We start from the raw sequence: 19,178 nt of genomic DNA on the forward strand, positions 1-19,178 counted from the left end.
ACAAGGTAGCATTTAGCATCTGTTTCCACACATACAGTGCCTTGTATGGATTGAAAAAGTCCTGCTCTTTTCACAGTGATAATCCTGAGATCTCTGATCCACCAAAAGAACTAATTGTCTAGTAATAACATTTTTAGATAGAAAATACAAGACATTGTCAGAACCAATGAAAAAATAAGAAAAAAAATCATATTACCTGATAGTTTTGATCATGCTGAGCCCCATTTCAACGCAGCAGTGTGCATGGTCCTGTCGAGGTTCTGGGAGCCCAGACACACAGTAGTAGCAGTCCCCCAGGATTTTTATTCTCAGACAATGATGTTCCTAGATTAAAATACATTAAAAGAGAAAGAAAAGGTTTGCAGTTGTGTTCTTATAATTTTAAGATGAATTTAAAACTGGTTGGAAATAGTACTGAAAAGTAATGTAATGGATGTTTCCTGTTTGCAATTAGTATTATCTTGATTTTTTTCTATCTTGAAATAAATCACCTTTACTTTTTCAGTAAAAAAAAAAAAAAAAAAAAAAAAAAAAAAGATAACCATTTATGTTTAATGTCAGGCAGGCAGAGGTGGACTTGCTGATGGTGAGAAAGGTCTCAGCATAGTTACACTGGAAGCTATGCCAAAGATTCAGAAACATCAGCTGAGATAATGAATAACACATTTTAGACTATATTCCTCCAGGGCATTCTTTTTGCCCCTTTTTTTTGCACTGGAAATAAGTGAGAGAAACCTCTTTTGTCCTACTGATAATCCCTTTCCACCTGTTTTCCACTGTTGCATTCCCAGCAGCTATAGGAGCTGATCAAGTATCTGCATCACAAAAATATCAAAAGTATCTTGTGTTAGGCTTGTACTGTGGAAAAATGATATTTATTTGGCATCCAGCTGGAAACATCCTTTACCCTAGAAGCAAATATTGAATTTTATTCCTTAAATACTTATTAACTGTATACTTATAGACTGAAAGAACATATTGAGGTGTGATTAGATCATTATTTTAGAAGGTCCTTTTCTAGTAAGTTGCCAAAACTTTTGCAGTTCCCAGACAAGCAGAACAAGTAAGCCCAGAATAAGCTGTAATCATGCCCAAAGTATTCTGCTGGTCTGGTATCCACAGGTGATAATGCTGAAGAACAGGTTCCATAATGATTGGAGGACAGAACTGCAAGTGCATAGGGGCAGGACATACTGCAAGTTGAGTCAGGGATGCATTTTCATGATGGGGAAATCATTGAAATGCAAGATTAACTTTCAGTCAGTAAAGGTTCCAATGAGAGGACATTTAAATGAAGACTGGTCATTACTGGGAAGCAAGATAATTTCTAAATCTGGTTCATTAGATAATAGCAAACTTTTGCATGTGGTGTTTATTTCAGCTTTTTTCTTTTTCTCTCAACCAACCTGTGGTGAAGGCTGCACTAATCAAAGGGGAGCAGTCCCCTTTGCTAGTCCCACTGGGAAAAAGACAACTTTAAGTAGGATACAGGAGCAAACATGAATGCTGACAATGCCTCAGGAACTGAGTAGTGGCCAAATGAATGGGAATCCAAGTTATTATTCAAGATTTTTCCTAGGAAGAATAAAACTTTGTACTGAATCTCAGCCAAGTCTTTCAAAATCCAAAGCGGCAAAAAAGAACTTAAACACTTACAATCATAGAATCACAGAATATCCCAAGTTGAAAGGGATCCATAATGATCATCGAGTCTTTTATTGTCCTCCTTTGCACACTTTTTAATAGTTTTTTATCCTTCTTACATTATAGCACTCAAAACTGTACACAGTAGCCAGGTGGGGCCACACTTACATAAAGCATGATTTCATACCCCAATTTTTTGCACCTAAAAGCTTTCACCCAAAATCTTTGTACCCAAAACTTTTGCTGAAGTCAGCTGAAGCATAACACTTACCCGTGAAGGTAAAATTTGCTGTGGTCACAGGGACAAAGTAAACTGATTCACCCTGAAATCTCCTTAAACCATCAGTAGGAGCTGACTGTGTCTGAAGCCTTGGCTTCATCTTCAGCTACTACTATCACTGGCTCTAAGAGTGCAATATCTAGATGACAAAGTTTCATTAAGAAATTTAAAACTATAGTCAGGCTTCTAAAATGACAAATTTCACATGTAACTCTTCTTTCCTTGTTTCTTTCTCTTCAGTCCCTCTGCAGACCCACACAAATGAGCAATGAGTACGTTTCATAGGCTTGCAACTGAAATTTCACATCCTAAAATCCACTGAAACATTCAGTTTCATATATTTTCTGCTCAATGGAAAGAACAAGAGATTTAACTTTACAGCAATTTCCATCTAAATTTTTGTTTATACAGTAAAACTATGAAACACTACAGCTAATCAATTAGTAATGAGCACTCAATGACACAAATCAGTGCAAGTTAAACTGTCAGAGTCCCTCTTCAAACTTTCCAGTGCTCCCTACTTAGAAAAACGGCAGATATAAAGATATAATAAAACAGAGATTCTGTGGTCGTCTTTGCTAATAGTGTGATTCAATAAATTCCATACTCTAATTGTCATTTGATTTTACATCAACAAAGTAGAAAAAACATTTATAATGTTATATTAATTTGATTGAAGTGAAGTAAAGCATAAGGCAGCACTTTAACAATATTCAGACCCACTAGACATAGATTACAACTGATAATTCCATAGTATAATTAGAAATAAATAGGAAAATATTCAATTTCCAGGAAAGAAAGAAAGATACAACTTAATTAGTACACTATGATATTTTGGTATTATAATTATATTTTTATATAAAAAAATTTATACTGCAGTCTTGATTCTGTGGTATCTTCCTATCTGAAGACATGGGACTCCCCTACTAAGTGAGCATCTAATTCCACACAGTTAGAAAACTCAGTATGCAGTAGGAAAAATGCCCATATGTTTGGATAATAATGTCTCATTTAAACTGGCTGAAGCGCTGATTCTATGCACTTCAATCTGAGCACAATTTCTATGCGCTCAAATGAGACCTCTGTCATGGCTATATATCTCCTCATTTACTGAAAACCAGAACAAGACAGACCACTACAAAAAGGTATGATTTTGAAAAAATAAGAAAGAAGAATCTTAATGAACAAGACCTGCTAATGAGGTTTTGATGTATTCAAATATAAGTACATGTGACGCAGGAAATCTTTTCAGCTGCACGTGAATGTGTACTTTTTTTTTTTTTTTTTTTTTTTTGTCTTGATACGTCATCCTTACAGTCATTTGCCAAAGCTCAGGAAGAAGTAATTTACAAGAGTGAGATATCCAAATCTAGATGACTATATATAGGTGTCCATATGTCAGCCAGCAGCCAAGCCTGCCATTACAGTCAAAAGACAGACAGGCAAATGCATTCATTTAAACCTATAGTGATTTAGCTCACAGCCAAAGCAGTCAGCTGGGCTTTAATTCAGTTGTCTGCACATAAGCTTATGGCACATTTGAAAGAGACCCCTGGGTATGTGAGGCACCCACACAGCACTAACAGACATGACACAAGACACATGTCTTTCTGCATTGGTGAAACAACCATGCAGGGTGTCTCTATTGGCAATAGGAACAAGGAACATATAAATGATTGCTTGTCTTCCTAATTGGTCTTGTTAGTTGAATCATTCTGACTGATAAATGTATTACAGTATGGTTATATTGTCCTTACCCTTTTTATATTTCCCATTATATCTTAAATTCCCAATACTTGATTTGTAAGTAAACTGTGGATTTTTTTATCACTGGAAATGTTTTAGTTAGTGAAAGATAGTTCAACAACTGTAAGGAAGGACAGAGGACTGATAACATCTACTTTGGCAGTGGAGGACTGTGTGGTCTCTTGAGATCTCCTCTGATAACTCTGTAGTTGAATCACAACTCCAGTTTAAGTTAGATGCTTTGCCAGTCTGTTGAATTAGTATATTAAGGCTAGATTTATGGGTAATATATGTCTTTCAAATAGCCATGCTGCAGTGATAAATAGAAGGCAGTTTTGTTTGTGCCTACCTGCTTTTCAGTGATATAAAATCATAGCAGCAGCATTAAGGATCACCTTTCCTCACACTTTAAAACTTGCTCAAACCCAATTCCTAACAACACCTCACCGTGACATTACCAAATAGTTGTCTGTTACCATTAAATAAAAATGGATGAAAAATCTAAAAAAGTATGAAGTAACTGTAAAATGAGAAAATTACTTAAATAAGAGAAAATGGATGTACAAGAATTTTGATGCAGCAGTTGTTACATGATAGTGTTAAATTCTTATACTACTTTTCGTCTGTCATGATCTTTTCTTTATTTTATTCTACTCCCTTTCACCTTCTCACAAGTAATTTCAGAAGTTCTCCTTGGGCATGTACATGACAGATGATATTGTACAGACATTCAAATCAGTATCCATCATCTTGTACCCTTCCCCAAACTCAGTCAGTAGTTTTATTTGCTGATGGTATCAATTCATTTCAAAGCATGTCACAAATAGAGGCTTTTTTCTGATGTTTTTGCCTCTCATTTGATAGAAGTGAAAAATTAAGGGGACTGATTCTGCCAAGATCATTTGAAATCAGTAGAACTTTTGCCTGTGGATGTTGAACAGGCTTAAACACTCAGATATAAATAATAGTAATTCTAGACAGATTCGGAGGTAATTGATAAGATTTTTTTTTTCTTTCCAAATCAACTTAATTCTCTGCAAAAGAAAATATGCAGCTCTTTCATAGATAACTACTTCATGCATTTGAATGATTTATGTTTAAGCTTATTAAATACACCCTTAGTGACTGGAAAGGGAACAAAGTAAACTGTCATAAAGTAGAACTGAAGAAATGAGTTGCTCAAATATCAAGTTACTAAAAGAAGCTGACAGAAACTTCATTAATATTTCTTGTTTCCTTCGGCTAAATTTCTGAGAAGAGGGGGAGAAAAGTGTTTTGTATGTTACACCATGTTTTTAAATGTGCCTGTGGTGAATTAATCACTTCACCTACTTTTCAAGGGAATAGGCTACTTAACAGACCAAAAGAAAATCCACATTACCAATTTTTCTAATTTCAAGATAAAATTTGAACACCGTGGTTGAGAAATTATTGAGGCTGAACTGTAGAACAAAGAGGTTACATATGTAAATCTTTTAAAAGTGACAGAGAAGGAGGAAGCAGGGACTTGGCCTTTGTATGCAAGAGCTCAACTCCTGAAATGTTTGCCAAAGGTACAGGATACCTAGATAAAAGGCCTTTCTCAGCATGAATGGGGCCTAGGCCAAAGCTCTTAATCAGCAGGCTGGTCTGAGTGGGCTCAATAAAGAAGTCCATCCAGATTTTTCTTATTGCAGCTCTGCCACTTTTGAAAACAAAGCTAGGACCTTGACAAAGCCAGATGGAAGGAAATTCTCTAGTCTGGTGTTTTGGGCAGAAAGGAGGATTAGGTTTTGGGTCATGGCTGCCAGGACTGTTTCTATTTTTTATATAAATGAAGGAAAATACATGACAATGCACCATCTTGTATCCTCCAACTACACCAGGGAATACTTAAATATTTTTACACTGCATACCAGTTTAACAGATCATGTAAGGAATGACTTCTTTTGGAGACTAACCTATGGCTGGGTGGTTAGGACTTCTGTAGGCTGACAGAAAATATGATTTTGGGGTCTCTTGTTCTGTGGAAGGAACTAAAGCACATTCCTGCATGAGTTTTCTGAAATATCATATGTTTCTTTCCTGCAAAGGAAGAGCCCACTGAATCTCATGAGGCTAGGGGCATAAGCTGGGACACAGGAGGTTCCATTTGAACATCAGGAAGCACTTCTCTACTATGTGAATGACTGAGCACTTGAACAGGATGCCCAGAGAGGTTGTGGTGTGTTTGTCCTTGGAGATCTTCAAAAGCTGCCTGGACATGGTCCTGGGTGTCCTTCCTTAAGCAGGTGGATTGAACCAGATGAGGTCCAGAGGTTTCTTCCGAAGTCAACCATTCTGGGATTCTGTGCAGTTCCACATGGAACTGTGCATAACCTGTGCCTCTTAGGAATTTCTAAGACTGCAGATGTATAAAGCGCAAGGTGGACATTTCTTAATAGTACACTTGTAAATCCAGAATTTTATCCAAATCTCAATTCAGTCAACAAGGTTTATGTTTTTTTTGTTTGTTTTGTTTTGTTTGTTTGTTTGTTTTGTTTTGTTTTGTTTTGTTTTGTTTTTGTTTGGACTTAAGTGATTCTATTCCTAAACTTTCAAATACTTCCACGGTGATTTATTACTTTAATCAGTCATTTTCATCTGACTTTTTCATAAAATACCTGTAGATTAATTATGGTGACAAGCATTTCTAAAACTATCTTATGGACTACTGCTTTATTTGGCTACCTAGATCCTTTGATGATTCACCGGACTTTTTAGCATCTGAAACACTATAACTTTAGTAAGAAGATTGTTTAGTACTGTTGTTTATTCACTAGTATTAGACAATTAATTATTGACATTGGTGAGGAGGGAAAAAACCTTAAGCACTGCAAAAAGAATATTCACTTCTCACTGTTACTATAAATTTGTATAATGTCCTTATAACAAATTAAATATAATATATGTATGCTCACAATCCAGTTAACTGTGCTTCTTAATACAGTACCCAAAACATATAAGAATGGATATTCACACCTTTATTTACTGATCCATACCTTTAAACAGACAGTTTTGTTTAGGAACTCTAGGGAGTTCTGAGAGTTACATGCTTGAAGATCATTTCACAAAAGAACAAAGCACTGCCACCTCAGCAGTAAAATGTGTCAAGGAAATGTAAAACACTGCAACAAGAGTGTCTTTATTGAGGAGACAAAGGAGCCTTTAATGCCCTCCACTCTTCCCTCTTTGTTGTGAGGTCATGTACAGGGGTTATGCGATGCATTCTTGGCTGAAGATCTCACTAGTTAGAATCACAGAATCACAGAATTTCTAGGTTGGAAGAGACCTCAAGATCATCGAGTCCAACCTGTGACCTAACGCTAACAGTCCCCACTAAACCATATCCCTAAGCTCTACATCTAAACGTCTTTTAAAGACTTCCAGCCCTGGAAATTCTAATCACAAGCAATACCAATAATTCCCTTGTGGTGAACTTTTTAGCAGGTTGTCTGAAATCTCCCAAGACAGAATTCAACCAATGTTACAGAAAAAGACCACCTCTCTTTAAAAAAAAGCAATCAGTTCTTAAACATGTGTAAGTAACTTGTGATTCACATTACATAAGTCTCCCACTAACACTAGGCTACTGACTTGTGAAAAAAAGCTCATTAAAATGTGAATCTTCCACTTAGCATCTACAGTTCTTCTAAGTAAGAGGCATGGATATTCTGGTTTATCAAATGAAAGCTGATGAGATTGCGAAGAAATTAAGTGTCTTACAGATTAACCAGTAAATTCTTATATGAAATATTAAATTTTAGACTTTTGTGTAAGGAATTCTGTTTCAGCATCAATGCTTCATTTTAAGGATGACTCCAATTTCAAATATGACTGTGTGTTTATCTAGCAGCATATGCATGTGTCTAAATTAAAACATTTTGTGTCATCAATGATTTTGGAGTACATCTCAGCTGCTATTGTGACAAAACTTACAAATGTGTCCTCCTCTCTTTAGGGTTTTACTCTTTCTTCTGCCATATCTGAAACCGAATCTACTCATTGTGTAGATACATTAATAAATATGACAAACTATTTAAATCATAGTATTTGCTGACATCTAGCACTGCATAGAAGACAGAGGAAAAACAAATGTCAGAAATAAGTATTATTTCATAAAAGCTGGATCTTTTTCAGGCTTAAAGTATCTTGCTGAATGTCAACTTATTTCCATTCTCTCATCAGAATTTTTGCCTAAGGAAAACATTAATATTAATTAAGTTTCTGTTTAGACCTCACAGTAGATGGATATACAGAGAAACCTTTTCTTCCTCTCTGTTTTATGCCAACATGTTTTTCTTCTTTTTCAACTGCCACTTACATCTTTAATAACTATAAATCTTTCACAAATATCATAGAGCAATTAGAAGGGGGAAGTAGCTATATATAACACAACATTACATTTCTTCTAAGAAATATTGAACTGAGTTCTAATTTTGATTGAAAGTGTTCTGTGGTAATGATACAGATATTATGGAATTTTTTGTTACTAATTATATTCATAAGTATATGTCATACTACTTGATGCAACCAGCTGAAGATTTTAAAAAAAAATAAAATAAAAAATCAGAGCTCATTGCTTCTGCATTGCAGAAGAAAAACAAAGACTGAATAAGAGAAACAAGAAACTAAGCTAAATCACATTGTTCAGTAAGCTGTGAAATAGTGTATTTTTTTAATAATATATGATTTATATAAGAATATATAGCAGGTCAAACAATCCTTTATATGAGATTATAGAATATGATTTTTATTTGGAAGTAATAAAGATTTATAAGGATTTTCCTTAAAATCCAAAGAAACTGCCTCAAGCTTTCTGCAATTGACCATTTTGCTTTGATGGTAATTCTAAGCAAAACAAGAGTTTCAGTAACAGTGGCTATTAAGAGTTATGATGTCCCTAATTAAGCTGATTAAGAACTATTTAAGTGAAAGATCTGAAATCTAAGTGCTAATGTATAATCCTCATTAGGGGAAGATCCTTCAAGTGAGTTTTTGAAAAGATCTCTTTCCAAAAGGGCTGACAAAGATTTACAGAGAAGTATGAAACCATTGCTAATAATATTTGCAGGAGAAATAAGACTGGTGAAACAATCAAGCACCATGCAGGCATATGTGTTATAACAAGATGGCAAGACCTTAAAAAATGTGATCTTTGGACAGTGATCAAGGAAAGAGAGAATAGGAGGAAAGGTGATGATCTGTGTGGAAGTTAGTCCAGGAAAATGGCTTTCAGTGCTGGTACCTATGTCTTAAAAGAGATTCTGAAAAAAAAATAAATAATAATAATGGCAACCCAGAAAAATAGCTACAAGAATCATTTGAAGGAATAAATTTTACAGAGGAAAAAAGACTCACAATGAGCTTGGTCTGTTTCTTTTATCAAAAAGAAACCTGAAATGTGACTTGATCAAAGGACACAGATGTATTCCTGGAGAAAATCAGAGGCTACAAGATGGCTCTTTTGTCTAGGAAAAGTAGGCCATATCAATGGATGTAATTCAGATCTGGAAAAATCAAATGAGAAGCAAGGCATACCGAATTAGCAGTGAGAGTGTTAAGGCAATGGAATAGATTTCCAAGACACATGAGAATTTGTCTATCTTCTGGGACCATCAGATGAAAAAATGGGGATTTTTTTTTTTTTTTTTTTCTGAGAGGAGCACCTCTGACAGGTTTGAAAGATTCATGTAACACCAACAGAGCAAATGTTAGGTTCACGTATATCACACGTACTTAAAATTCATGTTACAGATCAGTCCGTGTCCACTTCCAAAAATTTCCAAGGTCATTTAGGCACTGATTTAGGCACCTATATTTTAGGCAGGTAGCCCATTCATGAGTGTCCAGAACCCTGAGTAAGGCATCCTGATTTTCTATACAGTGCAGTGCTCCACATTTAGGACATAAAGACCAAAAGCCATGCAGAGCTGTGTCAGATTTTCTGTTCCTCTGTGGAGTTGTTAGCAATCTCTATTTTCAGGACACCAGACAGGTACTATGACATCCAGGTCTTAGAGACCACAGCCAAGGAACATAACCAAAAGCCTTTTTTTTTTTTTAGTTTTTATTTATTATTATTATTATTTTTAGTAAATCTAATTAGTAATGGTAGATCACTTTAACCTCTGTTGTCAAATCCATTCAGTGGATTACAGTGATTCTTCCCTGTGTCTTGTGCCTCTTAAAGAATTGCTCTAAACAACTAAATTAGTCTACTCAGAGACATGTAGGAGAGAAAATCAAATTCACAGATCAGGAGAGAAAGTGCAAGGACTAGACCTTCACTGGCTACTGTAGCAGATTAGTTAGCCAACTCACATGTTTACACTTAAAGATAGTGGCAACAAAACCAGTCTTTGACCAAATAAACTTTAACAGAAAGAAAAGAAAATACAGTCCTAGCAAAGTTGAGCATGTGTTATAGTGTGCTTGTATTTCTGTGCTTTGCACTTAGCTTTTTTCTATTATGTAGTACAAATTAAGTACCAACTGATTTGTCTAACTCCATTACTCTGTTTAATTAATCTAATTGTGGAGTAAGATAGAATTCAACCAAAAGACTGTAAAATCTGCTAGCAACTAACCTTTTCAATGACTGTGATGGCCGATTATGCATCATTTAAATGAATTGGTCTTCTAGCCTTCTTTTGTTTTTAGAAGGAAAGTCAAAATAAAGGCAAGGTCTTAAAAATAATAATAATAATAATAATAAAATAATCTAGAAAGGACCAGAACTACAAAAGTTCTGTAGAAACTGTGTTAGATAACCTCCAGAATTACAAAAGCCCAAAGCTCTGATAACTATCTGAGCTTTCACTTGTTGTCATTTTTAAAATTTGTCAGTGTCTTCCAACCTCAGTAGCTGTATAAACTCCCAGTGGGAAAAATATGAGTGGTGGTTATAGTATTTTCCCCAAAGCTCCCAAATACAAAGTTGACTCCATGCCCCTTTGGAAATAAGCTGTTTTTAACTCACAAACTCACATGTGCTAGTCGATCAAATCTGGCAAAGAGTTCATTCAGCATTCGAACCAATTCCTGGGCCGACAAGGTTGTGGAGAGGTTGGTGAATCCTTTAACATCTGCAAAAAGGATGCTAAAAAGGGAGAAGAGATATTAATAATGCAGTTTATTTACTTTGGTAACTCCATGTGATAAATTACAATCTGGTGTATTGTATGTGTTCTGCGTGCTCTGTGTTTATTCAACATCTATTAGAGGTGTGTTCTGAGAAGATAATTACTGAGAAGTGAATTACAACTAAGGAAATATTTTAAAGTCATTCTACTTTTGCGCTACACTTTTGGAGATTCAGGAGTATCAAATAAAAATATTAAAAGGAGTAAAGAAATACCACCAAGAATGAAAAAGGTTTATGAAAATTTTGGAGTTTCAGATCATTCAGAAAGGCAGTTAAGACTTAATAAGCACTGTTGTCCCCATTTAACAGTGAGAAGACTGTGGCATAGTGAACCCATAGTATAGAAGGCTATATAAACACAGAGACTTGTCACCCAGCTGTCTGTTAATAGTTTCTTTGTGAGAGGGTTTATACATGTATATGTTTATATATGTGGGTTTTTACAGTGTCTTTGATTTCAAAGATTTTATTTTTTCATAGTGATCTTCAGGCTTTGCATAGCTATGTACCATACAAGACTCAATCGGATGAGGATAAAGTAAAAGGCTCGCAGTCTGGGTGGGATTTTTACTTGTGGGAAAAAAAAAAAAAAAGGAAAGGAAAGGAAAGGAAAGGAAAGGAAAGGAAAGGAAAGGAAAGGAAAGGAAAGGAAAGGAAAGGAAAGGAAAGGAAAGGAAAGGAAAGGAAAGGAAAGGAAAGGAAAGGAAAGGAAAGGAAAGGAAAGGAAAGGAAAATTACCAAACTACACAAAGAGGAATGAGTATTAATAATAGCCTAGATAGTTATGAAAATACAACTTTCAAGTGACCAATTTCTCCATTTTTCATTATCAAAAGAGCAAAAGTAACCTAATGGGACACTAAATTTAAGAGTTCATTACCCATTGGTTCATGTAATATTTTGTGCTCAACATTTAGGGAAAAATACTGAAAAACAACTTTGAAAAGATCTTTTCTGTGGCAGCATGCATAGGAACACACCAGCATTTGTGCTCTAAATTATGTTTAGACTTTATATCCTTAACTAAAACTCTTTTCCATTCAAATAGAAGGACCATCTTCTCTCTGTTTTGATTGCTCTACAGCAACACTTACTGAGAATGAAAAAAGGTAATGAAATTTATGTTAATTTAGTGCAAAGCAAACCTTTTGTAAGGGTCCTTGAGACCTTCCACTAGATTTAATGAAAGAGTATGTATGAGGTACTGCAAAACCACAGAAGAAGCAGATAATCTATTTACTCTTCTGTAGAAGTTCAACACTGCATTTATTGAACTGTTCAATAGTTATATTTGTATTTCATCAAAAGGCAAAGTATATGTTTTTTCTAGCCAATCACATCCCATATCAAAAGATGCATATTTTCCACTTCCTTCAGTGATGGCAGTTCAATCACTTGCCTATGTGTTTTGGGACAAATTTATGGCAAATATTATGGACTTACCTAAATATACTGTTTGTGAGAGATCGCATTTAATTCAAAGATTCTGTAAAATTATAGAATGGAAGTGGATCATCTTATGTACAGTAAGTACATATTAAGTGAGTAGCAGCTCTGTGATTACTATCACCCCTAAACCTAAGTTTGGGATAGGCAAAATTTAACAGGGGGGATAATGGAATTAGGGAAGTGATAATAAGAAGGACTGAATGAAAATATTTACTAATCAGAGTAGACACATGACATGTCTGCATATTTGAGAGGGTCTTACAGTTTTCTAATTTCTCATTCCATACGGTCAATAGGAAGGTTGTGACAGAGTCTGTGCCTATGTGCAGGCACAGCTTCAAATTCGTTGTAACCCTGAGCACACAACTAAGGTGAAAAAGTAAAATAAAATACACAAATGGTTCAGCTATAAAGGTTCAGTTCAAAGACGTCTCACTATGGCAAAAACATCCAGCTATCCTGATGAGTAGGAGAAGGCACCTAAGTGCATATCTGTTCAGTTATTATGTAGAAGTCCATTAATTTTCTAATTTATTAATGGATAAAACAATGTAAGAAGAACTCTCAAACAAGAGGTATTTAGCAGCAGCTAAGACAAATATTAGAGAGGCTCTACCACTCACCTGACGTTCTCATAGCGATGAATGTAGATCTTATGAAACTGGTGTTGCAAATGTTCATCTTCTACATTGGTCATATCATTTATCATTTCCAGAACTACAAATCGTGGTAAGACAGAAAGCACCAGACGTTCCTAAAACAAAGAGGAAACCCAGATGTTAGGCCCATTAGTATCTAACTGAATTAGTACTTCACATGAATTGTTTGAGCTCTGTGTTATTAGAACAGCTGGGTAACTTGCAATTTCTGATGTGATTCTCCCTTCTAAAAATTTGTGATAGTTCACATTAATAACCTGAGTCTAGACCAAGAACCTTTCCTACAAATTCTTCCCTTGAATGTTTCAAGCTTACCTGTTGACTATTTAAGTATCCATTCTAGTTCTTATGTCCATTACAAGCTTCTCAGATAGTTACAGACATATCAAGCACTCTATTTTAGCAGTGGTAGCTTGATTAACAGATATAGGCCAAAGGAATTTGAATGTCCTCCAAAGCAAGCAGGATCAGATTCTCATTGTTGCTTATTTATCAGAAATTCCAGACTGTGTGTTTTGCATTTATAAACTGTATAATTATTAATAAAGATAGACATGAAGCTGAAACAAGACGTATCTAGAGGAATCTTACTACCATTCACGTAATGAAAAGGACAGCATTTAAACAAAGCTTAATTCTTTTGTCAGAGCTTAAAAACGGGGATAATATAAACTAATGCACACATAAGAAATGTTTTATGGACAGATTTAGCAATAAACTAGTTTTTAAGTTAATCAGGTTACAATCCTTAAAGAGTACTACACAGCCACAACAATTGCCTTCAACTATGTAGCATTCAGTGCATTTAGTGACTGGAGTACCTACAGAAGCATCCAGTGTCACTAGCAGAATTTGTTTTATCCATCCATGCCCATACATTTCACCACAGCAATCTTTATTCAATTTAAAGAGAAATGGAAGAAAGCGTTTGCAAGTTATGGAGTGTATATACTCTTGCTAACTAAAATACATGATACTATACATTGAAAGGTGAAGACATGAGTGAACTGCTGTGTGATATCATGATCTGTATGAAAAATATATAAGACCACAAGGAAAAGGCAAAAGGACATGGAGGGCCCAGTGCAAGCATAAGTTTATACTGGAGAGTAGAGCTCTTTCACGTTTCCTTTTTCAAATTGTAACAAATAGCTAAAACTCTGTTCCAAGAGTTGGAAACCTTTACTGGAGAATCTCAAATATCACAAATAAAAACCCAAAGTTTTCAAAAAACACTCGAGTGGTTTAAACATCTAGATCTCATTTCAAAGGTGGAATGTGGGTAAAAGGCAAAAACATTCATGAAAATTCTCTTTTTGATGTCAACAGGATTAGATGCCATAAATAAAATGTAGCAGTAGATGAAACATTTGAAATTAAAATACAATAAAATACAATAAAATACAATACAATAAAATACAATAAAATAAAATAAAATAAAATAAAATAAAATAAAATAAAATAAAATAAAATAAAATAAATGAAGGAACCCCTCCCCAGCGTTTTTAGGAGGCAAGACAGTTATACTGACTTTTATATTTTGCAGTGAAAAGCATGAATAATTCCCACTCTGAGTAGTTTTAGTAGTTAGTAAATAATCCTCAGCTACAATGATAACACACTGTGGATAAACACATTCATTTGTCTAGATGGTAACACCAGCTGAGGTGAACTGTACATTTACTCAAGAAGGCAAAGCACACACTGCTAATAGCTTCACTTGGAGCAGAGGTGCATAATGTTCCCCTTAGAGACAGCAGATTTCTCCTGGGCTCCTGTCTGCATAGCATGCTAGTGCACAAAATGAAAGAACAGGGACTCTGCTATTCTTTAATCCACCTGTTCTGCAAAACTTCACTAAACCAGGGTTACCTCTAGGAAGGGGGAAAAAAAAATGATGAGAGGCAGGGATAACTAATACAGAGCAGGCAGTGAGCAACCATGCAGTGAGCTTACCCTTTATTCTGACAAACACCTTTTATTCTGGTAAAAAGCCCAGGTTGGACAATTGCCTCAATTACCCCATGCCCCATATAGGTAGTACTAATTTTAGCACAGCTACATTGTTTTGATTTTTTTCTGCCTTTCACACCTGTGAATTTCGCTATCTTCCCCTCCACTTCTGATGTGTAAAAACAGCATGAGTTTCTTGTGACAACAAGAAGTATACCAGTCCCTCAGGAGGTCCTTTCCACTCCTGCAAGCCTAGGTTTCCACAGAAATGTCTGGCCCTGAGGTAGTTCCACTCCCAAGCAAATATCTCATCGTCTCTTAAGATAGTGTGTTTGGGAACAACAACTGATTACCTTTCAAGAACCAGAAATATTTTTGATATTTCATGTCCTTCAGCCTCCTATAACGGAAGGTATTTAGGCTATTCTTTTATTCCTTCACTTTTATAGTACTTTGCTCAATATGGCCATATAATAAATCCACCCTTTGAATAAATCATATCAGTCTTTCAGAGAGCCATATGATTGAAGTGTTCAATGAGTTCTTCTGAAGATACATTCATGATAATATAAACTCTTTTCACTGTAAAAATAAATAAATAAATAAATAAATCTACCTTTGTAAGAAGTAGATAGAAATCCTATTTAGTATTGAAATGCTTATGAAATGTATGCTAACAAAACATTTTAAAAAGGCCACTTTTTAACAGCTGTGGGGCTAAAAATAAGGAGCATGCTCCTTTTCACATCAGGAAAACTTATACTGCTTGTTTGTATGCACTTAAGAGGGTATCAGGCAATGGCTTGACAACATTTATTTAAAATAAAGGAGAGTTCACTTGACATGTGTTCACTAAGCCAAGATAGATGTGACCAGCACATTTGATACCCTAAACTTCGTGCAACTCATTATGGTAAGTTAAATGTTTTTGGCTGCACATAAGATCTGGCAATGACCCATAAAAACGGAGGTTAATTAGTATGCCTCCTCTTCAGTCCTCCTTTATTAATACTGCATCACGTGAAGAGCTCTTGTCAGGATGCTTATTTGAAGCATACATACACCTCATTGTCACTATTCTGTGTTACCTCTGTCATGCTGTGGAAAAATACTAAAAGAAAATAACACATAAGGATTTCTGCATTCATGTGTGTGACAGTTATGAGACAGTCCAGCCACAAGTCAAGCAAGTATCCAGTATTGAAATATTCTAGCCTAAATCTCACAAGGCAAAAGCAGGGACTGGAAGAATGAAGCACTGCCCACTGTAGGAAAAGATCAGGTTTGAGACCAGCTAAGGAACCTTAAGGTGCACAAGCCCATGGGACCTGATGAGATACATCTGTGGGTACTGAGGGAACTGGTGGATGAAGTTGAAAAGTCACTATCACATTTGAGAAGTCGTGGCAGTCTGGTGAAGTTTGCACTGACTGGGAGAAGGGAAACATAACTACTATTAAAAAAAAAAAAAAAAAGGAAGACCCAGAGAATTACAGGCAAGTCAGTCTCACCTCTGTGCCTGATACAATCATCGAGCAGATCCTCCTGGAAACTGTTCTAAGGCACACGGAAAATACGGAGGTGATTCGTGTGAGCCAATGTGGCTTCAGTATGGGCAAATCATGACTGATAAACTCAGTGGCTTTCTATGATGGGGTTACAACATTAGTGGACAAAGGAAGAGCAACTGACATCATCTACTGGGATTTGTGCAAAATATTTGACACTTTCCCATGTGATCTCCTTACCTCTAAACTGGAGAGACATGGATCTGATGTATGGACCACTCCGTGGGTGAGGAATTGTCTGAATGGTCATGCTCAAAGTGTTACAGTCAATGGCTCAATGTCCAGGTGGAGATCAGTAACAAGTAGTGTTCCTCAGGAGCCAATATTGGGACTGGTGCTGTTTAACATTTTTGTTGGTGATTTGGACAGTGGGATTGAGTGCACCCTCAGCAAGTTTTCTGATGACACCAAGCAGTGTGGGGCAGTTGATGCAATGGAAGGAAGGGATTCCATCCAGATGGACCTTGACAAGCTTGAGAGATGGGCCTGTGTGAACCTCATAAGGTTCAACAAGGGCAAGTGCAAGGTCCTGCATCTGGGTTGGGGCAATCCAAACACAAATACAGGCTGGGCAGAGAATAGATTGAGAGCAGCTCTGAGGAGAAGGACTCAGGGATGTTGGTTGATTAGAAGCTCAACATGAGCTGGCAATGTGCCCTTGTATCCTGGGCTCTATAGGTGTCTCTGGGCTCCATTGTCTGTGTTGACTAGATCTCAGGTGACTGTAGTGGGAGCTCAGGGATGTAAAGCTCATGTAGTCAGTTAGTTTAGGAGGTGCCCAAATCTGGAGCTGACACTTACTCTATCCACTCCTTCAGGAAAATTTAGGAAAAGCAAAGTAAAAACCTTAGTGATAAAGGAAGATAACTTCATGAGTCACACATGTCAATTTAAAGTCCCAAGATTGTAACAGTCACATACCCTCTAATGCTCTCTTCTTGGTTCATGCAACTGTAATAGTCATTTGTTATTGAATGGCTTCCCTGTGGTCTGTGCACAGTGATACCTGTGTCCCTCATCAGGGGGTATCAACCGTGCTTTCAACCACAGAAGTGCAGCTGGGCACATTCACAGCAAAGTGGGACAAGTCCCTGATGAGTAAATAACCACTGTAAGAACCATTTTTGAGGGCAGTCAATTAACCAGCACAAGAGGTCTTGTGAATAAAAACAGAACTGGAGACCTTTCTACTGGAACTGATCAAAGGGAACAAAATACCAACAGGCACAAAACATCAACAAGCAATCTGGTGCCTGCAGGGTGTTGCCAATAGCAAGACCAAACTCCCCAAGGTTTTTCTGCAGAATATGGAACACCACCACCCCAGCAGGGTCTGCTGTCTGCACAAGCTCCCAGTACCAGCTCCCCTTAGGTGGTAAAGGGCAAAGGCTGAAATTTTGTGTATACTATCCTGGAATTTCCATTGTTTCTCAAAATCTTTATCAGTGTTGGCTTCACTCAGGGATGAGAAGCACTACTAGAAGGATTGTTCAAGTTTCGTTCTTCCTCCTCTACACCTACTTTCAGATGAGTGAACCCATAGATATTTGTGGGTGGAAGTATTTTGATTTGGGAATGACTTGCTTTTGGTTATTCCCAATGATGTTCTGTAAAAATGGAATAGACATACCTAAAAAATGTTAAAAATGGCAGAGATTCTAAAGAAACCATTCCACATTTTTCATCTTGATTTTTGGGAACCATTTTGCCAGAACCGTCAAGGTTGGCCTTAACAATATTTGCAATTAATACCACGAACGCACTATAGTCTTAATTGCTGAACTAAACAGAATAAGAAAAGTCCTGTTCAGAGCAATTTTAGCCATTCTGGAACACATAAGATTTTAAGCTTTTAAGGAAAGAAGATAAAATGGTATTGTTTTCTACTGAAAAAGTGACACTGTTCAGAATAAACATAATTACTGGAGATGCCGCTCTAGAAAATGTGAATTAACACCTTTCATTATGATGAACAGCTCTAAAGAAAAATTCCTTCCTTCTTAGCATACAATGGACAGTCTATTTGCAGCCTTTCTTTCTTGTGTGTTATCAAGACAAGAGCAAGTAATTAAAAAATATGTAAGGAACTGCAATAACTAATATGTTCAGACTCATGGGGTTATGAGGTTGCCTTTTAGCTTTTGCTACTTACTGCTGTAATATGTGATACGAGCTATCTCAACTTTATTTTATTGGAACTCAGGCAGTTATCATTCCCACTTATCCCATCCTTGGCTGCATATTCCATTCAGTCATCTGCTGTTCTCAGAGAGAAACAAGGCCAGATCACAGAGGAGGTTTTGGAGACTTGTTTTTTGTTGTTGTTTTCATTTATTGTTTTATGTAACAATACAATATAGGATATCATCCAAACTGATAACCCAGTGTTCATGAGTCATGACTTTTTATAATGGTGCCTAATTAGTTGTCAACTGAGAAGTATTATAAAGTTTGTGGTGACATGAGAAGGAAGAAACTTCTTCCACAACCTTCTTTTAAGAACAATATTTTATCCATTTGTTTCCTCTATAACATTGCCCAGAACAGCATGAGACAGTATAATGTAGCACATGCTAGAGGGAAGGATTGCAAGATACTTCTGTTTCTCTTTTTTTTTTTTTTTTTTTTTTTTTTTTTTTTTTTTTTTTTTGGGTGAGGAATGGTTGGAAGATAAAAGTACCTGAAGCCATGTTACAAAATCCTGGCAGAGCTTG

The 19,178-nt window shown here is 36.1% G+C and overlaps 1 protein-coding gene across 1 annotated transcript in view; it reads right to left on the reverse strand.

Annotated features, from left to right (window-relative positions):
• The window catches only part of ADCY8 (adenylate cyclase 8), a 123,281-nt gene that overhangs the window by 63,515 nt on the left and 40,588 nt on the right, over positions 1–19,178 (reverse strand). Inside the window, exons 3-5 of the mRNA XM_082755464.1 lie at positions 12,908–13,038; positions 10,679–10,790; positions 197–324 (exon numbers count right to left, since the gene is read on the reverse strand). Coding sequence (XP_082611590.1) covers positions 197–324; positions 10,679–10,790; positions 12,908–13,038 — 371 coding nt within the window. The remainder of the gene's footprint in view (positions 1–196; positions 325–10,678; positions 10,791–12,907; positions 13,039–19,178) is intronic.

Source organism: Aythya marila, assembly GCF_965140915.1.
Source record: "Aythya marila genome assembly, chromosome: 2".
Classification (NCBI taxonomy): Eukaryota; Metazoa; Chordata; class Aves; order Anseriformes; family Anatidae; genus Aythya; species Aythya marila.